Source organism: Scyliorhinus canicula, chromosome 25 (genome assembly GCF_902713615.1).
Source record: "Scyliorhinus canicula chromosome 25, sScyCan1.1, whole genome shotgun sequence".
In the NCBI taxonomy this organism is placed as follows: domain Eukaryota; kingdom Metazoa; phylum Chordata; class Chondrichthyes; order Carcharhiniformes; family Scyliorhinidae; genus Scyliorhinus; species Scyliorhinus canicula.
Window position 1 is genome coordinate 25,230,066 of NC_052170.1, and position 24,573 is coordinate 25,254,638.

The following is a 24,573-nucleotide window of genomic DNA, read 5'->3' on the forward strand; positions in this document are numbered from 1 at the left end:
CCCCCCCAAAATACTATCCCCGCAACCCCACCACTTTTTGAACACTAAGGAACAGTTTATAGTGACCAACCCACCTAATCTGCACATCTTTAGACTGAGGAAACCCACGCAGACACGGGGAGAACGTGCAAATTCCAGTCACCTGATGCCGGAATCGAACCAGCGTCCCTGGCGCTGTGATGCAGCCGTGGTACCCGCTGTAGGTGGAATGAGCCGGTAACTAAATCCCTGCAGGTGGTGTGTGTGGGAATTGCTGTCAACGTCCTGAGGATGATGTGATTATGAACTGCAAGTGGTTTAAAGACTAGGTGAATGGATTACTATCCACATCCTATTGATGGAGTGAGCAAAGATGATTGCTGGTGTCCCCATGATGGCTGAGGTGGCAGCTCACAAAGTTACAAATGGAGTAAGTTAAACATTGAGAAGTGAACTACCTGCGATGCTAAACATCTCGAGGAAAAGGCTGGAAGTCCACAGCAGGAGAGATCTGCAACCAGGAAGTTACCATTTCAGCTTCTTTCATCGTCGGCCTGAGTGGTGACACTCTCTCTCTCTCTGCTGCCTGGCCTACTGAGTACTTTCAGCATTTTTGTTTTTTTTTTAAATTAATTACCGAGCAGCTTGAAATCTGAGTCTCTCGCTCCCTCTGGTCAGTCTCTCTGGTTGAGCCAGGCTCTCGTATTTGACTGCTGCCATTTGTTCACCATCACCAAGATCTGTCTCCATCATCTGAACGAACAGAGAACAATACAGCACAAGAACAGGCCCTTCGGACCTCCAAGCCTGTACTGGTCATGATACCACCCTTGGCCAAAACCCTCAGCCCTTCCTTGTGCCGTATCCCTCTATAGCCATCCTATCCGTGTGTTTGTCAAGATTTCTTTTAATCACCATTAGTGTATCAGCTTCCACAACCTCCCCTAGCAACACGTTCCAGGCACTCACCAACTTCTCTGAAATGAAATTAAAATAGCTTATTGTCACAAGTAGGCTTCAAATGAAGTTACTGTGAAAAGCCCCTAGTCGCCACATTCCGGCTCCTGTTCGGGGAGGCTGGTGCGAGAATTGAATCCGGGCTGCTGGCCTGCCTTGGTCTGCTTCAAAAGTCAGCTATTTAGTCCTGTGCTAAACCAGTCCCTAAAAAACAAACCTGCCTCGCACATCTCTAAAGTTTGCCCGTCGGACCTTAAACCTATTCCCTGGTGACTGACCCCTCCACCCTGGGAAAGAGTGCCTGCCCATCCACTCTATCCACGCCCCTCATAATCTTGTCGACCTCTGAGGTCAGCCCTCAACCTCCGTTCTAATGAAAACAGTCCCAAGTTTATTCAGCCTCTCCACATAGCTAGCACCCTCCAGACCAGGCAACATCCTGGTAAACCTCCTCTGCACCCTCCCCAAAGCCTCCACATCCTTCTGGTAGTGTGGCGACCAGAATTGTGCGCAATATTGTGCGGCCATACCAAGGTTCTATACAACTGGCGCAGTTTTTATACTCTATGCCCTGTCCAATGAAGGCAAGCATTCTTTCTGCTTTCTTGGCTACCTTGTCCACTTGTGATGCCACTTTCAAAGATCTGTACACCTAGATCTCTCTGACTTTCAATAATCTTCAGAGTTTTGCCATTTACAGTATATTTCCCCTCTATGCTGGACCGACCAAAATGTATTACCTCACATTTGTCTGAATTAAACTCCATTTGCCATTTCTCTGCCCAAGTCTCCAACCTAGCCACTTCTGTATCCATCTTGCCACCTCACCTCTGATCCTTTTGTACCAGTCTGCCATGAGGCACCGTTGTCCATTTAAAGCACATCCACCACCCTCTCCTTATCAATCATCTTTGTCACCTCCTCAAAAAATCTTGATGAAGATAGTAAGACCTCCCCATCACAAAACTATGCTGTCTAATGCTAATGAGTCCACTTGTTTCGAAATGGGTATAAATCCTGTCCCTGAGAATTCTCTCCAATAATTTCCCTACTACTGATGTGAGGCTCACCTGCCTATAGTTTCCTGGATTATCCCTGCTCCCTTTCTGAAACAGCACTTACCACATTAGCTATTCTCCAACCTCTGGGATCTCACCTGTAGCTAATGAGGATCCAATGGTGCCAGTCAAGCCCTCAGCAATTTCTTCTCTTGCTTCCCTCAGTATTTTGGGGTAAATCCCATCCGGCCCAGGAGACTTGTCTACCATAATGTCTTTTAAAGCACCCAATACCACCACCTTTTCAATGTCAACATGACCCAGAATGTCCACACATCCTACCCAAGAATCATCTTCCACAAAGTCCTTTTCTTTGGTGAACACTGAAGCAAAGTACTCATTTAGTACCTCACCCATTTCCTCTGGTTCGACACATAGATTCCCACAACTGTCCTTAAGTTGTCCAATCCTGTTCCTGGCTACCCTCTTGCTTTTTACATGTGAATCAAAATCTTTGGGATTCACCTTAATCCTATTTGCCAAGGACTTTTCATGACCCGTCCTAGCCCTCCTAATTTCCCACTTAAGTACCTTCCTACTTTTTTTATACTCCTCAAGGGTTTCAAGTGTTCCCACTCTTCTAGACCTTACAAAAGTCTCCTTTTTCTTTTTGACGAGGTTCACAATATCCCTCATTATCCAAAGCTCCCTAAAGTTCCCATACTTATCCTTTGTTCTCTCAGGAACGTGACATTTATGAATCCTAATCAACTCGCTTGAAAGACTCCCACATGTCCCATGTTGATTTACCCTCCAACAGCCGCACCCAATCCAAATAATTTTACGTTATTGGAATTTACCTTTCCCCAGTTTAGCACTTTAACTTGAGGGTTCCCCTCATCCCTGTCCAAAAGTGCCGTAAAATCTAGGGAATTGTGGTCACTACTCCCAAGACGTTCCCCTGCTGAAACCTTGACCACCTGTCCAGGCGCATTCCCCAATACCCGATCCAGTACTGCCCCTTCCCTAGTTGGAATACCTGGATATTACATCAAGAAGGCTTCCTGGATACACCTTACAAACTCTGCCCCATCCAAAGCCCTGGAACTAAGTGAGTCCCAGTCAATATCGGGGAAATTCAAATCCCCTCCCACAACATCCCTGTTACTTTTACACCCTATCCAAAATCTTTCTACTTATCAGCTCCTCTATCTCTCGTTGGAAGTTGGGGGGCCTGTAATAAACCCCCAACATTGTGATTGCCCCATGCCTGTTCCGAGGTGTCCTCCCGCAGTACGGCTATCACCTCCTTAACCAGCAATGCTACTCCCCCCACCCCTTTTACATCCCCCTCTATCTCTCCTGAAGCATCTATATCCTCCAACGTTCAGCTGCCAGTGCTGCCCTTCCTTTAACCACGTTTCTGTGATAGCCACAACATCATAGTTCCAAGTACTAATCAGTGCTCTACAGCCATCTGCCTAACCTGCTTTACTTGAAACAAATACACTTAAAACCACTGTGTTTGAGCAGACAAGTTCTCTTATTTTTGTTCTCTATTTCCTCTTCAGTTATTACACCTCCTAAGCTAATGCTCTGGTTCCCACCTCCCTGCCATATTAGTTTAAATCCTCCCTAGTGACTCTAGCAAACCTCCCAGCCGGGATATCGGTGCCCCTCCAGTTTAGATGCAACCTGTCGTTCTTGTACAGGTCCCACCTTTACCGGAAGAGATCCCGATGGTCCAGAAATCTGAAACCCTCCCTCCTACACCACCAGTTTAGCTTCATTATCCTCCTATTTCTAGCCTCACTGGCAGGTGGCACAGGGAGTAATCCTGAGATTAGAACCCGAGAGGTCCTGAGTTTTAGCTTCCTGCCTAACTCCCTACACTCCTTCTGCAGGACCTCATCACTCTTCCTGCCTATATCGTTAGTACCTATGTGAACTGCGACCTCTGCCTGTTCCCCCCCCCCCCCCCTTCTCAGGCTGTCCTGCATTCGTTCAGAGACATCCTGGACCCTGGCACCAGGGAGGCAACATACCAACCTGGACCCTGGCACCAGGGAGGCAACATACCAACCTGGACCCTGGCACCAGGGAGGCAACATACCAACCTGGACCCTGGCACCAGGGAGGCAACATACCAACCTGGACCCTGGCACCAGGGAGGCAACATACCATCCTGGACCCTGGCACCAGGGAGGCAACACACCATCCTGGAGTCTCTTTCACGTCCACAGAATCGCCTATCTGTGCCCCTTACTATAGAGTCCCCTATAACTATCGCTCTCCTGGGCAGCACGGTGGCACAGTGGTTAGCATTGCTGCCTCACGGCGCTGAGGACCCAGGTTCGAATCCCGGCCCTGGGTCACTGTCCGTGTGGAGTTTGCACATTCACCCCGCGTCTGTGTGGGTTTCACCCCCACAACCCAAAGATGTGCAGGGTAGGTGGATTGAACACTCTAAATTGCCCCTTAATTGGACAAAATAATTGGGTACTCTAAATTTATTTTTAAAATAAATAAATAAATAACTATTGCTCTCCTGCACTTCCCCCTCCCCTCCTGAGCAATCGAGCCGGTTGTGGTGCCACTGTTCTGGCTGCTGTTGTTTTCCCCCCGATAGCCATCCCCGTCAACGGTATACCTGTCAGAGAGGGGGACAGCCACAGGGGATTCCTGCGCTGACTGCCAGCCCTTTCTAGCGGTCACCCATCTGTCTGCATGCACCTTGGGTATGACTACATTTCTATAACTCCTATCTATGACGCATTCCGCCACCTGCATGCTTCTAAGTGCATCCAACTGCTGCTCCAACCGAACCACGGAGTCTCTGAGGAACTGCCATTGGTTACATAGAACATAGAACATAGAACGATACAGCGCAGTACCTTCGGCCCTCGATGTTGCACCGACATGGAAAAAATCTAAAGGCCATCTAACCTACACTATGCCCTTATCATCCATATGCTTATCCAATAAATTTTTAAATGCCCTCAATGTTGGCGAGTTCACTACTGTTGCAGGTAGGGCATTCCATGGCCTCACCACTCTTTGCGTAAAAAACCCACCTCTGACCTCTGTCCTATATCTATTACCCCTCAATTTAAGGCTATGTCCCCTCGTGCTAGCCACCTCCATCCGCGGGAGAAGGCTCTCGCTGTCCACCCTATCTAACCCTCTGATCATTTTGTATGCCACTATTAAGTCACCTCTTAACCTTCTTCTCTCTAACGAAAACAACCTCAAGTCCATCAGCCTTTCCTCATAAGATTTTCCCTCCATACCAGGCAACATCCTGGTAAATCTCCTCTGCACCCGTTCCAAAGCTTCCACGTCCTTCCTATAATGAGGCGACCAGAACTGTACGCAATACTCCAAATGCGGCCGTACTAGAGTTTTGTACAACTGCAACATGACCTCATGGCTCCGGAACTCAATCCCTCTACCAATAAAGGCCAACACACCATAGGCCTTCTTCACAACCCTATCAACCTGGGTGGCAACTTTCAGGGATCTATGTACATGGACACCGAGATCCCTCTGCTCATCCACACTACCAAGAATTTTACCATTAGCCAAATATTCTGCATTTCTGTATTCTTTCCAAAGTGAATCACCTCACACTTCTCCACATTAAACTCCATTTGCCACCTCTCAGCCCAGCTCTGCAGCTTATCTATGTCCCTCTGTAACCTGCAACATCCTTCCGCACTGTCTACAACTCCACCGACTTTAGTGTCGTCTGCAAATTTACTCACCCATCCTTCTGCGCCCTCCTCTAGGTCATTTATAAAAATGACAAACAGCAACGGCCCCAGAACAGATCCTTGTGGTACGCCACTCGTAACTGAACTCCATTCTGAACATTTCCATCAACTACCACTCTCTGTCTTCTTTCAACTAGCCAATTTCTGATCCACATCTCTAAATCACCCTCAATCCCCAGCCTCCGTATTTTCTGCAATAGACGACCGTGGGGAACCTTATCAAACGCTTTACTGAAATCCATATACACCACATCAACTGCTCTACCCTCGTCTACCTGTTCAGTCACCTTCTCAAAGAACTCGATAAGGTTTGTGAGGCATGACCTACCCTTCACAAAACCATGCTGACTGTCCCTAATCATATTATTCCTATCTAGATGATTATAAATTGTATCTTTTATAATCCTCTCCAAGACTTTACCCACCACAGACGTTAGGCTCACCGGCCTATAGTTACCGGGTTATCTCTACTCCCCCTTCTTGAACAAAGGGACCACATTTGCTATCCTCCAGTCCTCTGGCACTATTCCTGTAGCCAATGATGACCTAAAAATCAAAGCCAAAGGCTCAGCAATCTCTTCCCTGGCTTCCCAGAGAATCCTAGGATAAATCCCATCTGGCCCCGGGGACTTATCTATTTTCACCTTGTCCAGAATTGCCAACACTTCTTCCCTACGCACCTCAATGCCATCTATTCTAATAGCCTGGGTCTCAGCATTCTCCTCCACAATATTATCTTTTTCTTGAGTGAATACTGACGAAAAGTATTCATTTAGTATCTCGCTTATCTCCTCAGCCTCCACACACAACTTCCCACCACTGTCCTTGACTGGCCCTACTCTTACCCTAGTCATTCTTTTATTCCTGACATACCTATAGAAAGCTTTTGGGTTTTCCTTGATCCTACCTGCCAAAGACTTCTCATGTCCCCTCCTTGCTCGTCTCAGCTCTCTTTAGATCCTTCCTCGCTTCCTTGTAATTATCAAGCGCCCCAACTGAAACTTCACGCCTCATCTTCACATAGGCCTCCTTCTTCCTCTTAACAAGAGATTCCACTTCTTTGGTAAACCACGGTTCCCTCGCTCGACCCCTTCCTCCCTGCCTGACTGGTACGTACTTATCAAGAACATGCAATAGCTGTTCCTTGAACAAGCTCCACATATCCAGTGTGCCCAACCCTTGCAGCCTACTTCTCCAACCAACACATCCTAAGTCATGTCTAATGGCATCATAATTGCCCTTCCCCCAGCTATAACTCTTGCCCTGCGGGGTATACTTATCCCTTTCCATCACTAATGTAAAGGTCACCGAATTGTGGTCACTGTTTCCAAAGTGCTCACCTACCTCCAGATCTAACACCTGGCCTGGTTCATTACCCAAAACCAAATCCAATGTGGCATCGCCTCTTGTTGGCCTGTCAACATATTGTGTCAGGAAACCCTCCTGCACACATTGTACAAAGAATGACCCATCTAATGTACTCGAACTATATCTTTTCCAGTCAATATTTGGAAAGTTAAAGTCTCCCATAACAACTACCCTGTTACTTTCGCTCTTTTCCAGAATCATCTTCGCCATCCTTTCCTCTACATCCCTAGAACTATTAGGTGGCCTATAGAAAACTCCCAACAGGGTGACCTCTCCTTTCCTGTTTCTAACCTCAGCCCATACTACCTCAGAAGAAGAGTCCCCATCTAGCATCCTTTCCACCACTGTAATACTGTCCTTGACTAGCAGCGCCACACCTCCCCTACACTTCCAGCAGACTAAGTGCACCGGAACGCTGGAATCGTCACGGATCTCCCACATCTCACAGTTAGAGGCGTTCATTGTCCATTCTTTGGTTGACTTCCCACTGGACTATTCCTGTGGCCTGCTGACTAGCGTTGTATCCTCCACGCTTTTAACCGTCAGCTCATCCAACACTAATCCACACATCAGTTAGGGGTGATGCAGTGGTTAGCACTGGTACCTCGCGGCACTGAGGACCCGGGTTCGATCCTGGCCCAAGGTCACTGTCCATGTGGAGTTTGCACGTTCTCCCTGTGTCTGTGTGGGTCTCGCCCCCCACCCGCACAAACCCAAAAAGGTGTTCAGCGTAGGTGGATTGGCCACGATAACTCACCCCTCTTTTTAAAAGGGGAGTACCGTGAGCTGGCCGGGCCCCTCCACAGGAAGAATATATTGACGTTAGTGGGAGCAGAGTGTGGATTTACAGAATTCTGTCCAAACTGAATGGGGTAAATTACAAGAAATGGTTTCTGAAACTATAGTTTTATTCCCTGAAATTTAGGTAATGGTGATTTTTTTTTCAGTTTGAACTTGACTACTCCCATTATCTGCTCTGCTGCATTGTGTTAAAGTGCACATCTCCAGATGTCTATCACCCTGTATAGTGTATAGTTTATAGATCCTCCTCTTGCGACCAAAATGAATCTCTTCCGTCTGTATGTCCTCCTTCACTGTTCACTGATGGAGTTCCGAGTCCTCTGCAAGCTGAACAATTTTACCCCTCTACCCAATTGTGAATGTGTGTATGTATCTATATGGATGGCAGAAGTGATCCTAAGGGGGAACCTCCCAGTTGAGGTCCTGCCAGTCTGGAAACAGCTGTTCATCATTGCCCTCTGCTTTTCCCTCTCTAAGCTAATGATCTTTGCTCGTCAATGCCATTAGCATGAATTTTGCTGACCATCAACGGGGTGGCACAGTGGGTTAGCACGGCTGCCTCACGACGTCAGGGACCTGGGTTCAATTCAGGCCCTCTGCGGGGCAGCAGGGTAGCATGGTGGTTAGCATAAATGCTTCACAGCTCCAGGGTCCCAGGTTCGATTCCCGGCTGGGTCACTGTCTGTGTGGAGTCTGCACGTCCTCCCCCTGTGTGCGTGGGTTTCCTCCGGGTGCTCCGGTTTCCTCCCACAGTCCAAAGATGTGCGGGTTAGGTGGATTGGCCATGCTAAATTGCCCGTAGTATCCTAATAAAAGTAAGGTTAAGGGGGGGGTTGTTGGGTTACGGGTATAGGGTTGATACGTGGGTTTGAGTAGGGTGATCATGGCTCGGCACAACATTGAGGGCCGAAGGGCCTGTTCTGTGCTGTACTGTTCTATGTTCTATGGTGACTGTCTGTGCAGAGTCTACACTTTCTCCCCGTGTCTGCGTGGGTTTCCTCCCACAGTCCAAAGATGTGCGGGTTAGGTGAACTAGCCATAATAAATTAGTGTCTAATGATTTAAGTGGCGTTACTGGGATAGGACAGGGGAGTGGGCCTGGTGAGGGTTCTGTTTCAGAGGGTCGGAACAGACTCGATGGGCCAAATGGCCTCCTGCAATGTGAGGATTCTATGGTTTATTTCATCCATGTCTTATTCATTTGGTCCCAGGTTACTGTCTGGAACTGTTTCTCCACTGAAATCTGGTCGGCTTGCCTGTAGATGGCAGGCTTATCCCTGTTATGTATTTGAAGATTGGTGTAACATTTGCTGTCCTCCAATCCACTGGCCAGCTCCCACATCTAAGGACGAGGAGAAGATTGTGGCCTGTGCAGCTGTTTCCACCCCTGGTTCCCTCGGCAATTCTGGGTGCATCTCACCCAGACCACTTGCACTGCCAAACTTTTCAAGTACCTCTGCTATCTATTTATATCCTGTCCGATATCTCTACTGCCATGTTTCCCTTTCCTCTGACATTGCCAGAATACTCTTTCGTTCAGACAAATGTAAAGTCTTCAGACCATCCACAGTCTGATCCTTGGTTTCCATGAGAGTCTCTTTATTGGCTTCTAATCGGTCCTGCCCTTTGTTATGGCTTGGTGTGAATATCCCAATCAATCCTGTTAATAATCAGGCACCAATAAGGGCAGCATGGTAGCATTGTGGATAGCACAATTGCTTCACAGCTCCAGGGTCCCAGGTTCGATTTCGACTTGGTTCACTAACTGCGGAGTCTGCACATTCTCCCCGTGTCTGTGTGGGTTTCCTCCGGGTGCTCCGGTTTCCTCCCACAGTCCAAAGATGTGCAGGTTAGGTGGATTGGCCATGATAAATTGCCCTTAGTGTCCAAAATTGCCCTTAGTGTTGGGTGGGGTTACTGGGTTATGGGGATAGGGTGGAGGTGTTAACCTTGGGTGGGATGCTCTTTCCAAGAGCCGGTGCAGACTCGATGGGCCGAATGGCCTCCTTCTGCACTGTTGATTCTATGATAATCGATGTGTACAAGAGTTTTATTTAATGCCTGTATCCACATTTTAAATTTTGTCGCCTTGCATCTGATTGATCACCGATCATTTATACAGTTGCTGTTCCTCCTCCGTTTAAATGACTCCTTCCCCATCTGCTCTGACTCGCCATTTTTAAAGACCTCGCTCTGTCTGTGGTTCAATCTGACCCACGCTCAGGTTCTGTGCTTTTGCAGTCGCCCCTCTTAACTGCAGCCACCTATTTTTTTGTTTTGTTTTGAACAGGCGGCCGTGTTCTTTGGAGGGTTGTCGATCAAAAAGGACGAAGATATCCTGAAGAAAAACTGTCCTCATATTGTAGTGGGGACCCCGGGACGGATTCTGGCCCTCACCCGCAACAAGTCACTCAACCTGAAATACGTCAAACACTTTGTATTGGACGAATGCGACAAAATGCTCGAGCAGCTTGGTTAGTGGAGTCTTTCTCGCCTTTGCCTTTATTAACTCACGTTAACTGGTATCTGTCAGACCCGGCCTTTGGGACTTTGTACGGTTTCTAATTCAAAAAAGCCAGTTCGGCTCTTTTGAAGTGGGTAGCTGCAGATCGCATCGTGCGTTCCAGTTCTGTCGATACGTTCGGCCATTCTAATCAGCAAGTCCGCTTTGATTACTGGATAGGGTGGGGATGATGCTGGAGAGCAGGGTCCATGATCACTGCCAGGGGTGGGGATGATGCTGGAGAGCAGGGTCCCTGATCACTGCCAGGGGAGGAGACGATGCTGGAGAGCAGGGTCCATGATCACTGCCAGGGGAGGAGACGATGCTGGAGAGCAGGGTCCATGATCACTGCCAGGGGAGGAGACGATGCTGGAGAGCAGGGTCCATGATCACTGCCAGGTGTGGGACGATGCTGGAGAGCAGGGTCCATGATCACTGCCAGGGGTGGGGACGATGCTGGAGAGCAGGGTCCCTGATCACTGCCAGGGGAGGAGACGATGCTGGAGAGCAGGGTCCATGATCACTGCCAGGGGTGGGGATGATGCTGGAGAGCAGGGTCCATGATCACTGCCAGGGGTGGGGATGATGCTGGAGAGCAGGGTCCATGATCACTGCCAGGGGAGGAGACAATGCTGGAGCGCAGGGTCCCTGATCACTGCCAGGGGTGGGGATGATGCTGGAGAGCAGGGTCCCTGATCACTGCCAGGGGAGGAGACGATGCTGGAGAGCAGGGTCCCTGATCACTGCCAGGGGAGGAGACGATGCTGGAGAGCAGGGTCCCTGATCACTGCCAGTTATTGCACTGAGCTGACAAACAGCCGCATCCGGCTGGTCAAAATGTGTTCGTGGAGTGCGGACGGGAGTCCTTGGATCATTAGTGGGTGGTGATCAGGGAGGAGTTCTGTGAAATAAAACAACCAGTCCACTTATTAAACAACCTTAATCAACCCAAGAGCGGGCGTAAGCGACAGCAGACAAGCGATCAAGAGCAAAAAAGGGACTCTGGGAAGAGAACAGAAAAGGAATATGAGAGAGAGAAAATTGCAATAATCCCGAGCTTTTTAACGTATATGTTAAGCAAAAGCTGGTGGCTTTAAAAAAGAGAAAATAACGAGACTGGAAGGTGGACAAATGTGCGAGGCCTGGTGTGTTCTGCTCTAGAGTATTAAGTTGGTGCCAGAGCTCAGTGGCACAGTGGTTAGCACAGCTGCCTCACGGCGCCAAGGTCCCAGGTTCCATCCCGGCTTTGGGTCCACTGTCCGTGTGGAGTTTGCACATTCTCCCCATGTTTGCGTGGGTTTCACCCCCACAACCCAAAGATGTTGAGGGTAAGTGGAATGGCCACACTAAATTGCCCCTTAATTGGAAAAAATGAAGTGGGTACTCTAACTTTGTATTAAAGAAAAGTTGGTGCCAGATGTTATCTTTCGGCTATGCCTTGGGCTTGAACAGTTGCCATTATTTTTTAAAATAAATTTAGAGTGCCCAATTAAGGGGCAATTTAGCGTGGCCAATCCATTTAACCTGCACATCTTTTGAGTTGTGGGGGAAAAACCCACGCAGACACGGGGAGAATGTGCAAATTCCACAGTGACCTGGGGCCGGAATCGAACCCGGGTCCTCAGCGCCATGCCATCCGGAAAAGTTGCCATTGCTACTCTATTATGTAAGAAGGTTCAGAGCTAAGCCAGGAAATTAGACATCCTTTAGTTGAATGTTTGCCCAAGTTATTGGAATTTTTTTAATAAGGGCAATGAGGAAGATTGAGAAATTGGATTAGGCAAGGAGCTGTTGTGAATATTTGAATCAAGTGTTTCATCATTAAGGACCCGGTTCGATTCTGGCCTTGGTTGACTGAATTTGGAGTTTGCCCATTCTCCCCGTGTCTACGTGGGTTTCTCCTGCTGCTCTGGTTTCCTCCCACAGTCAAAAGATGCACAGGTTGGGTCGGTTGGCCGTGATAAGTTGCCCCTTAATGTGTCCAGGGATGGTTACGGGTATACCTGCCTACGGGCAGGTTAGGTTACGGGTATAGGGCAGGAATGGACATGGGTAAAGTGTTCTTTCGCAGGGTCAGTGCTGAGTCAAGGGGCCGAATGGTCATCTCCTGCATTGTGGGGATTCTATGATTGAGGCATTTAAAAACTCACAACTGGAAAAGAGATTCGGCCGTGGCCAACTGGGGAAGTTTAGGACGGTGTTTACATTAAAGGAACCTTGCAGTATTATCAAATAGATTCTGAGGGAATTCCAACTCAAGAAGGGAGTGACTGAAGGGTGGAGCTGGAATGAAGCTAGTCAGAAATATAAACGTTTATCAGTATGTAAAAAGGAAAGAAGTAGCAGCAGTAGATACGAGTCTCTTGCAAGTTAGGCAGGCAAAATTATAATGGGAAATAAGGAAATGGCAACAGTGTTGAATGAATATTTTATGTCAGTTTTCAATGGTCGGGGAAGAATATGGGAAACTGGTGAACAGCTCCCGGGTCTCTTGAGATTGAGGAAATCAAAGTAAATACTGTTGGTGAAGTGAAAACATTGAAAGAGTCGTGGGACTGGGCCGGCGAGCTTGGGTGTTGAATTTAAATTGAGTGGCTGCAGAGTGAGTGATTGCCTTGGAACGAGCTTCGGCGAGTCCCCAGGTTCCAGAACATTGGGGCTAATGTATTTACAACATACAGTGCAGAAGGAGACCATTCGGCCCATCGAGCCTGCACCAACCCACTTAGGCCCTCACTTCAACCCTATCCCCACAACCCAATAACCCATCCTTGCCTTTTTGGTCACTAAGGGCAATTTAGCATGGCCAATCCACCTAACAGAACATCTTTGGACTGTGGGAGGAAACCGGAGCACCCGGAGGAAATCCACGCAGACACGGGGAGAACGTGCAAACTCCACACAGACAGTGACCCAGCAGGGAATCGAACTTGGGACCCTCGCGCTTTGAAGCCACAGTGCTATCCACTAGTGTTACCGTGCTGCCCTGTATTAGCATGGATTGAGGATTGGTTACTGAACAGAAAACAGTAGGAATAATAGATCATTCTCAGGGTGGTGGTGGTGGACCTGGTGAAACGTGCACGGGTTGATGTTTGGGTCTTGAGGTCCGAGTGTAATTTTTCAACTTTGTTGCTGCCAAAGTTCGATGCAAAACACAAACTGGTTAAAAGGTTAAATAAGAAGTTGTAGTATTCCGCCTGGAGGTCGGTGAACAGTGGTGTCCTGCAAGGGTCTGTTCTGGGACCTCTGCTCTTTGGGGTTTTTATAAATGACTTGGATGAGGAAGTGGAAGGGTGGGTTGGTAAGTTTGTCGATGACACGAAGGTTGGGCGAGTTGTAGATAGTGTTGAGGGTTGTTGCAGATTGCTACAGGACTTTGACAGGATGCAGAGCTGGGCTGAGAAGTGGCAGATGGAGTTCAACCTTGATAAATGTGAAGTGATTCATTTTGGAAGGTCAAATTTGAATGCTGAATACAGGGTTAAAGGCAGGATTCTTGGAAGTGTGGAGGAACAGAGGGATCTTGGGGTCCACGTACATAGATCCCTCAAAGTTGCCAACCACTTTGATAGGGTTAAGAAGGTGTGTTGGCTTTCATTAACAGGGGAATTGAGTTTCAGAGCCGTGAGCTTTTGCTGCAGCTTTATAAAACTCTAGTTCACCCACACTTGGAATATTGTGTCCAGTTCTGGACGCCTCATTATAGGAAGGATGTAGATGCTTTGGAGAGGGTGCAGAGGATATTTACCAGGATGCTGCCTGGACTGGAGGGCATGTCTTATGAAGAAAGGTTGAGGGAGCTAGGGCTTTTCTCACTGGAGCGAAGAAGGCAGAATGGTGACTTGATAGAGATGTACAAGGTGATGAGAGGCATGGATAGAGTGGATAGCCAGAGACTTTTCCCCAGGGTGGAAATGGCTGTCACGAGGGGACATCATTTTATGGTGATTAGAGGAAGGTACAGGGGAGATGTCAGAGGTCGGTTCTTTACACAGAGAGTGGTGGGTGTGTGGAATGCACTGCCAGCAGAGGTGGTGGAGTCAGAGTCATTCGGGAAATTTAAGCGACTCGTAGACAGGCACATGGACAGCAGTAAATTGAAGGGGTGTAGGTCAGGTTGATCTTAGATTAGGATAAATGGTCGGCACAACATCGTGGGCTGAAGGGCCTGTACTGTACTGTTCTATGTTCTAAGGAGGTGGGAACTGGAGTATAATGTGGGGGTTTGTAAAATTATCACCTTTGGTGGGAAGAATGGAATTTTAAAAATTAATTGACAGGATGTGGGCTTCGCTGGTCAGGCCAGCATTTGTTGCCCTTTCCTGTGCTGTAGACCTCTGACTGACGAGTCTGACAGGGGCGGCACGGTAGCACAGTGTTAGCACTGTTGCTTCACTGCTCCAGGGCCCCAGATTTGATTCCCGGCTTGGGCCACTGTCTGTGCGGAGTCTGCACGTTCTCTCGTGTCTGACTGGGTTTCCTCCGGGCGCTCCGGTTTCCTCCCACAAACCCCGAAAGATGTGCTGAGAGGTGAATTGGACATTCTGAATTACCCTCTGTACCCGAACAGGTGCCGGAATGTGGCGACAAAGGGCTTTTCACAGTAACTTCATTGCCGTGTTAATGTCAGCCTACTTCTGACCAGAATGAAGATTATTATTATTAGTGAGGCTACATGGAATAAAGGGCGAGGAATTGCAGCATCTTCCACGACTGGCTGATAAATCACCGGCATTGCTTTGATGTGCTGCATACCACCTGACTGAAGCTTTTTCTCCAAGGTGCAAGAGTCAGTTACTAGGGGTCATAGGTTTACGGTGTGAGGGTCAAAGTTTAGAGGAGATGTACGAGGGAAGTTTTTTTTTGCACCGAGGGTAGTGGGTACCTGGAACTCGCTGCCGGAGGAGGTGGTGGAAGCAGGGACGATAGTGATGTTTATGGGGCATCTTGACAAATACATGAATAGGATGGGGATAGAGGGATACGGACCCAGGAAGTGTAGAATGTTTTAGTTTAGACGGGCAGCATGGTCGGCACAGGCTTGGAGGGCTGAAGGGCCTGTTCCTGTGCTGTACTTTTCTTTGTTCTTTGTGTCGGACCACTTCATGCCAGGTGCTGACACTCTCCTGTTTCAATTTCTTTTGCAGACATGCGCAGGGATGTCCAGGATATTTTCCGTTTGACTCCTCATGAAAAGCAGGTTATGATGTTCAGCGCCACCCTGAGCAAGGAGATCCGTCCGGTCTGCCGGAAGTTCATGCAGGATGTAATTATTCATCTTTCTTACCCGTACCCCACCAGTGTTTGATGAGCCACCATCAAAGGGTGCCTTGCATTGCTCCGAATCGAGCAAACCCCAGTCTGGAATGGAATGGAACGGCACGCTGCTCCTGAAGCCCATCACCGCACAGTTGTAATCCGTTGCAAGATTCGGTTTTCACCAGCTAGCTGTAGATAGTGCAGTTTAGACTAAAGAACCGCAGGTAGTGGCGACCTTTGTCCAATCCCTCCTGTAGGAAATGCTGATGATAGGAAAGATCGCAAGCGTGTCCGTGTGGTAGACCCAGGTCAATATTAGCAGTTTAGCGCAGTCCTCAGATGCAGCCAGCAGAGTTGTGGTTAAACCAGGCTTCCCACTGCTTACTAGAAGAAGTTAGTTGCGTTTTCCGGAAGATCAACGGTTTCGGGCACAGACAGTTGAGGCCACCGCGTTAGCCAGTCCATAGATTGCCCTGGCTGATTGTCGCGATCCCTCCCTGCAAGTTAGTCCAGCTCAGGTTCGCGAGGAGTGTTCTAATGCTGCCCCAACAACCGCTCAGTCAGCTGCTAGCTCCATTGTCCCGAAGATTGCGTTCATGATCGCGAAGAGTTATCTAGCTTAGCGATTTAGCAGAGTGCCCAATTATCCACCAGCTCCAGAAGACCAGCCTATTCAGGGATGAAGCAGTTTAAAGAGTTTGTCAGAGTCCTAGCTTTGATAGATACTCTGAAGCCCGATGTAGTTTTTAGTCTCTTCGTTGGTGATCCCTGCTGTCGTCGGACGGAAGAGGATATCCCCATATCGCTAGGGTGCGAGCAGTGGCCACCGGCAAGCTGTAGCTACTCACAGTTAAATCATGTTGCCTATCCAATGGACTGGTTCACACTTGTGCTGCTGACCTTGAGAGCTGCAACAGTCAAGGATGGCTGCGAGAGGACTCCACCTTCAACCCAGCTTTACAAAGTTCCATTTCTTAATGTGGAATGGTTTGTATGCAGCCGACGTGACTCCCTGCACCCAATGGCAAACGTTTTCAAACCGCAGGGGGCAGCTCAGTGTTGCTGAGAGCCAGATACGGCTGGGTTGGCAGATTGCCTGCCGGGCCATTGCATCGATGTTGTGGGGGGGTTTTTTCCAACATGCGTGGTATCCGAGGAAGGGGAGTTGAACTTTTAGTGTCGTGATTTTCCGTCGGCTGAATCTCCGTTTGTTTGGTACTTGTGGTTCAGTGAATCGGGAATGGAGGTGTTTGTTTGGAGTAGATTTTTAAATATATGTTCCCTGTGTGGTAAGGACACATTTATTCTCTATCGCTGATTGCCAAATAGGTTTGATACAACGGAATTACATTTTGGAGAGCGGTTTAAAAATTAATTTATGGGATGTGGCCAGCATTTATTGTTCATTCCTGACTGCCCTTGATAAGGTGGTGGTGGGCCGCCGCCTTGAACCACTGCAGTCCCTAAGGTGTAGGTACACCAACCGTGCTGTTAGGGAGGGGGTTCCAGGATGTTACTCCAGGCCGATATATTTCCAAGTCAGGGTGGCGAGTGAGTTGGAGCGGAACCTCCAGGTGGTGGGGTTCCCAGGTATCTGCTGCTCTTGTCCTTGTCGTGTGTTTGGATGGTGCTGCCTAAGGAACCTTGGAGAGTTACTGCAGTGCGTCTTGGAGATGGTAGACTGTTGCCACTGTGCGTCAGTGGTGGAGGGTTTGAATGTTTGTGGAAGGGGGAGCAATCAAACGGCTGCTTTGTCCTGGATGGTGTTGAGCTTCTTGAGTGTTGTTTGAGCTGCACTCATCCAGTCAAGCAAGAGTATTCCATCACACTCCTGACTTGTTCCTTGTAGATGGTGGACAGGCTTTGGGGAGTCAGGAGGTGAGTTACTTTGTAGAATATTCAGTCCCTGACCTGCTCTGGTAGCCACAATATTTATATGGCTAGTCCAGTTCAGTTTCTGGTCAGTGGAGGATTCCTGGACGGTCATGCGATTTGAATATCGAGGGAGACCAGTCTTGCTAGATGCTGGATATTAGTGTTCACCAGTTGTGTTTTGACAGCTTCATTGTTATTTTTAGTGATGGACATTTTAAAACCTTCTAGAAATTCTAAGTTGCTTTTATGGAACTTGATGGCTGGGATTTGGAGCCCAGGTCTCTGGTAGGTCAGTTACTGTTGGTACTGAAATGTGCTTTCCTAACCTTAAGGGAGAATGTGCCCAAGGGCCTGTTGGTGCAGAAGGAGGCCATTCAGCCCATTGAGTCTGCACCCACCCTCTGGAAAAGCACCCTAGCTTAGGCCCACTCCCCCTCTTCTTCCCCCCCCCCCACCCCACCTAACCTGCACATTGCTGGATACCAAGGAGCAATTTAGCAAGGCCAATCCACCTAACCTGCACATTTCCGGACTGTCGGAGGAAGACACGGGGAAGACGTGCAGACTCCGCACAGTCACCCGAGGCTGGAATTGGATCTGGGTCCCTGGCGCAGTGAGGCAGCAGTGCCATCCTAATAATGATGCAGCGTGGGAGAGCATTCAGTCCGTTGTATTTGCTGACGCTATCCTGTTTGTGACGTGTCTGCTGCTCCCCCTGAGCCCGGCCGACCTGAAACCCCAGCTCTTTTCTGTAAATCTGCTTCCGCTAACCTTCCGAGCAGCACAATGCTGGTGGGGCTGGTTTAGCATAGGGCTAAATCGCTGGCTTTTAATGCAGACCAAGGCAGTCCAGCAGCGCGGGTTCAATTCCCGTACCAGCCTCCCCGAACACAGGCGCCGGAATTTGGCGACTAGGGGCTTTTCACAGTAACTTCATTGAAGCCTACTTGTGACAATAAGCGATTTCCATTTCATTTTCAATGCAACATCTCGCTGTGTGAATTTCACCTCCAGCTGGGTGGTTAACCTATTACTGTGAATACATATACAGTATATACTGTAAATCTGTATCTACCATAAATCCATATCCTCCTCCCATTGGAAACCATTTCTCATTATTTAATCTATAAAAGCTGTTTCTAATTTTTTTAAATTACAAATTTAAAGTGCCCAATTCTTTTTTCCAATTAAGGGGAAATTTTGCGTGGCCAATCCACCTACCCTACACATCTTTGGGTTGTGGGCGAGAAACCCACACAAACACGGGGAGAATGTGCAAACTCCACATGGACAGTGACACGGATTGAGCCTGGATCCACTGCTCCGTGAGCTAGCAGTGATGCTGTTCCTAATTTTGATCCCATGTCAGATCTTGTGTGAGCATTCCAGCTTCTCTAGTCTAGTCCCCGGTACTGTTCCAGTAAATCTCTTCCTGCTGCTCAGAGACCTTGGAATCTCACGACCAGCAACGCCCACATCCCAAGAACGAGGTTCCAAAATGTGGCGCCCAGAAATTGGAAGCAACACTCTCGGCTGTGACCTGATCAGCGCTTTATAAAGTTTCAACATAATTTCCCTGGTTTTAATAAAGTTCAGTCTGTTTTTATCATGTCTACAAGCTTTTTATCAAGCTCTCTCTGTGCTTCAGAGTTGTAGCATTCAGTCCAGATCACCTCATTTCTGTCCCACCACAAATACATCATTTCACACTGGATTCGATTGTATCTCCCATTTTTTTGCCAGCCAATTGCACTATCTCTCATTGTGTCCATCTGAAGTCCGTCACTATCCTTGCTGTCCACTACCTCTCCCGAGTTTTCTATCGTCACAAACCTTTGTGTACAGGTCACTGACACATCCTTTCCCCCGTTCAGCCATTATCTGGATATTCTGACTCTTGCTGGTGGGGTCCAGCTCAATGGCAGAGCTGCAGGTACCCCCCTCCAGGTACCCCTCACTGTTCTTGAGTGAGGCTGCGCATTACCATTGGGCTGTTTGACCAGGGTTGGTGCAGTCGCACTAATGTGGACCTTTTGGCAGTGTTTTTGTTATAGAATGTCTTCGATGGCAGTGCAGCACAAACGGCTTTTTAGTCTCTGTATCTTCGATAGTTGACAGCTCTGTTCAACTGTTAATGTGTTGTTTTGATTTGTATGCCATAGTGTTGCTTGTGTGTAGTTGGTTGAACCCCTTTGCTAGGCTCGGTTGGGGCTAGCCTCTGGGCAAAAACTGTTTGGTTTCGCTGCTGCTACAAGTACCAAACAATACGGCATTTATTTTGTGCCCAAATCCGAAGGGTCTGCCTGAAAGGCCGGGGAGGGGGGGGGGTTTCACGGAGATTTGCTTGCAACGGGTGTTGAGGTGCCTGAACCATCGGTGACCAGTGAACTCGTAGAGCAGGGGAGCCTGGCTGAGAGTGCTCTGGCTGGGGGTGGAGTTCAGTGATTGGAGGGGGGAACGCTGGGCCATAAAGCCGCAGGCTGCCCACTCACCTGCAGTGGTGTCTCAGACAAAAGGGGTCACTGAGGTTTCAATTTAATGTTCCCGCAGCGAGGAACCTGTTGTACCAGTTTAAAACCTGCTGCACGAGTGGGGCTGACCGCACTACCACAAGATGTGGTTAGTCATTGGGAAGGTTCAGCATTTTGGTATTTACTACCAGGCAGCTCTGCAGATTACACCTGGGCAACGGCGAGATAGCAATACTGGATTTTTTAAAAATCCATTTCCTTTTTAACCATAACCTGTCAGTAAAACATTTTCAGGTCCTTCACAGACAGTTGGGAGTCTTTAACTTACAAGTGGTCTGTTGATTATATGGTTACTGAAAGGCCCCTGCTCTTTGCTATAATTGGCAGTGGGGCAGCTCATTCCAGGATTACTAAGTACTTCAGAGTGGAGACATTATTTCTGGGTCAAGTGTTAGACCTGGAAGTGTTGACCCTGTTTGTCGCACCTTCCTTGAGCAGCCTGCTGGCCAGCTTGGGTTTGCAGAGATGACAGACGTGCGGCCGTCAGTCTGATGCTTCCACTCTTACTCTCTCCCCATTGCCCTTTCATAGAATTTACAGTGCAGAAGGAGGCCATTCGGCCCATCGAGCCTGCACCGGCTCTTGGAAAGAGTACCCTACCCAAGGTCAACACCTCCACCCTTTCCCCATAACCCAGTAACCCCACCCAACACTAAGGGCAATTTTGGACACTAAGAGCAATTTATCATGGCCAATCCACCTAACCTGCACATCTTTGGACTGTGGGAGGAAACCGGAGCACCCGGAGGAAACCCACGCACACACGGGGAGAACGTGCAGACTCCGCACAGACAGTGACCCAAGCCGGAATCGAACCTGCTGGAGCTGTGAAGCGATTGTGCTATTCACAATGCTACCGTGCTTCCCACATCACCCTGGTTCACACTGTCTGTTGTGACTCAAGTCTCCACATTTCACTTTGAACCTGTGTTTGAAAATGGCAACGCAGTCTCATTGGAGGGCGAGGATAGTTTTGTTCTGATTTAATCTATGATGGACCCCCCCCCCTTAAGAATGTCCTAAACATTCTAAAATTGCAGTCCTCTGACCAGGCAGTGTCTGGAGTACAGTACCTCGCTAGTTCTGGTTGGGAACACAAAGGGAGACCCTCAGCCTGCAGAGCAGTGCGGAGAAGAGTCTGGGCAATAACTGCAAACTTCAGTCACCCTCTGGTAAACCGGGAGGCACTGTGAATAGCGGGCTTAGGATCAACCACCGGCAGCCCCTGGCATGAAAAACAATGGCCTTATCGATGTAGAGCAGTCAACACTAAACCCAGTGTCATTTCCGAAGCAGCTAGCTACCAGGGGCTCGAGGGATCTTCCCAGATTGATTGACTGATCGCCAGTATAACCCATGATGGTAAATAGCCCCACAGAGTGGGGCAAGCGCTTGATGAAATGTTACATGTTTCTGGTTTTTCTCTCTCGTCTAGCCCATGGAGGTGTTTGTTGACGATGAAACTAAGCTGACACTCCATGGATTGCAGCAATATTATGTTAAGCTTAAGGACAATGAAAAGAACCGCAAGCTGTTTGATTTACTTGACGTCCTGGAGTTTAATCAGGTGAGACAGTGTGCTGAATGGGAAGCGAGTGGAGCTTGCTTTGTGCCGAGGTGCAGTTAATACTCAGCCCTTTCCCTCTTCCTATCCAGTCAGTTTGAATAAAGGCAGTGGCTTGTATTCCTGGATAGCCACGGCTGTGTGTGTGAACTCTGAGGTGAGGTGACATGCGGGGGGGGGGGGGGGGGGGGCTGCGTGCTTGAGGTGTCCCTATAGCGAGTGAGGGCTCAGCAGGAATAGGCACAGCAGCCGGAGCCAATGTGGGAAGCGGAGTAGTCCGTTCAGCCCCTCCCTAGAGCCGGTTCCAACCAGCTAGGTGTTAGCTGGTTTGTAACCTAATTCATATATACCCGTCTTATTCTGTAACTCCTCAATACCGCTACCTAACTGACAATCTCCATTTTAACCGTTTCGGCGGGAGGGGGGGGGGAGAAGAGTTCCAGATGTGTGAATGAGTGTTTCCTGACCACCCCTGAATGGACAAGCTCTAATTTGTTCTGGTCTCTTCCACCAGAGAAGATTATTCCTTTCTATCCTCCATCTCAAATCATTTAAGATCTTAAAAGGCCCCGGTTGGATTGTGTTCCCAGAGTGTCCAAGCCGAGTCCTCAATTGCATCGTTCTGGGTGTACCCAATCCCAGGTCGGTATACAGCGTGCTGCCTCGCATGAGTGGGGCTCTCCAGATGGCATCTAACAAGCACATCTCCACTGAACCTTCCCCCCCCCCCCCCCCCCCCCCCCTTGAACCTGTGCCCCCTTGTAATTGTCATTTCCGTCCTGGGAAAAAGCCTCCAACTGTTACCCCATCTATACCCCTCGTCATTTAATAAACTTCTATCGGGTCGCCCCTCAGCCTCTGTCTCTCTCTCGGGAGAACAATCCCAGTTTATTCAATGTCTCCTCGTAGATAATACCCTCCATACCAGACAACATCCCGGTAAACCTTTTCTGCATCCTCTCCAAAGCCTTCATGTCCTTCTGGTAATGCGGTGACCAGAATTGGACACAGTATCCCAAATGTGGCCTAACCAACGTTCTATATAATTGTATAATCCTTTGTATTCTAGCCCTCGAGAAACAACCAACATCCAATTACGTTTTTCTTTTGTTCAAATTATTCTTTGTCCGGTCAGTTTCTGTACTTGGATCCCTACACGTCTCTGCTCCTGCGCAGTTCCTGACATCTCATCATTCAAAGTTGTGAAGAATCTGTTGCTGGTGTATCAATCACTAAATGTCTGGGTTTACAGCTCGTCCCCCTCTGCTTTTAGAGCTCACTTCATTCCAACAGGGCAGGCATTGAATCGAGGTCAGCTGGGTGCTCAAAACAGGTGTACCTCCCAGCCTATTACACGGGTGTACCTCCCAGCCTATTACACGGGTGTACCTCCCAGCCTATTACACGGGTGTACCTCCCAGCCTATTACACGGGTGTACCGCCCAGCCTATTACACGGGTGTACCGCCCAGCCTATTACACGGGTGTACCGCCCAGCCTATTACACGGGTGTACCGCCCAGCCTATTACACGGGTGTACCTCCCAGCCTATTACACGGGTGTACCTCCCAGCCTATTACACAGGTGTACCGCCCAGCCTATTACACAGGTGTACCGCCCACCCTATTACACGGGTGTACCGCCCAGCCTATTACACAGGTGTACCTCCCAGCCTATTACACGGGTGTACCTCCCAGCCTATTACACAGAGTATGCAGCACATTTCACCCAAATGGTCTGCACTAATGTCAGTGCACATTGTGAGTCACTTTCCATTCCAACCACCTCATCTCAACCGTTTAATAATCTTAATCTTTATTAATATTTATCACAAGTCTGCTTACATTATCACTGCAATGAAGTTACTGTGAAAATCCCCTAGTCTCCCCACTCTGGCGCGTGTTCGGGCACACAGAGGGAGAATTCAGAATGTGCAATTCACCTAACAGCACGTCTTTCGGGACTTGTGGGAGAAACCAGAGCACCCGGAGGAAACCCACAACAGACATGGGGAGAACATGCAGACTCCGCACAGACAGTGACCCAAGCCGGGAATCGAACCTGAGACCCTGGAGCTGTGAAGCAACAGTGCTAACCACTGTGCCACCCGAGCATATCTCTCGATTTCTGTCGTGAGTGTTTTTCTTGTGAAAGTACCTGAGTTACTTGCCTCATCCACTCACTCTGGTAATGTTCACGTTCTGAGCACCTGGGCTCGACAAACCCAGTTTTATTCTGTTGGATGTGGGCGTCGCTGGGCCAGCCTTTGTTGCCCATCCCTAATTGACCTTGAACTGAGGGGTTTGTTCAGCCATTTCGAAGGAGCAATTAAGGGCCAACCACATTGCTGTGCGACTGGAATCACATGTAGGCCAGACCGGGTAAGGGCGGTAGATTGCCTTCCCTATTGGTGAACCAGAGGGGGGTTTTACAACAATTCGGGAGAGTTTTGTGTCCTTTTTAACAGCCGCGTGCACAGGACTTGTGGGTGTGGCCTGTCCAACACTGTACAAGTTTAATAGAACTTGTGTATTTTCTTCCTCTGGAAGCAAACCCCGGTGCTTTATTGGCCGTTTCAATTGTTCTCCTGGCCTGTAATTCTGCTCTGAATGATTTGTTCATCCCTAGATTCCTTTTGAGTTTTTACTTTCTGCAGTGTAGTTGATGTATGCTCCCCCAAAAGCATATGTCGCTGTCATTTCAATCCCGTTGGTTATCTGTTTAAGATTAATTTGCCACTTAAGCACCGGGTCCTGGTGGTGTCTGCGAATTCTGGTACTGAGTTACTTGACGCAAATCCAAATCATTAATAACTGCCCTCCCAGCCTCGATCCTTGTGCAACACCATTTCCTGCCCCCCCCCCCCCCTCCAATTTAAATAGCTGCCTTAGCTGAAAAGAAAATGCAAAGCAAAGGGCAGATTTGCTGTCCACCCTGCTGTTGGCTCGGCCCGGCAAAGTGCT

General features: G+C 48.6%; 1 protein-coding gene across 1 annotated transcript in view; it reads left to right on the plus strand.

Annotated features, from left to right (window-relative positions):
* The first annotated feature begins 352 nt into the window (after positions 1-352).
* Positions 353-24,573, plus strand: part of LOC119957023 (spliceosome RNA helicase DDX39B-like) — a 30,221-nt gene continuing 6,000 nt past the window's right edge. The window contains exons 1-4 of the mRNA XM_038784606.1: positions 353-409; positions 10,167-10,350; positions 15,530-15,648; positions 21,483-21,614. Of these exons, the coding sequence (XP_038640534.1) occupies positions 353-409; positions 10,167-10,350; positions 15,530-15,648; positions 21,483-21,614 (492 nt within the window). The remainder of the gene's footprint in view (positions 410-10,166; positions 10,351-15,529; positions 15,649-21,482; positions 21,615-24,573) is intronic.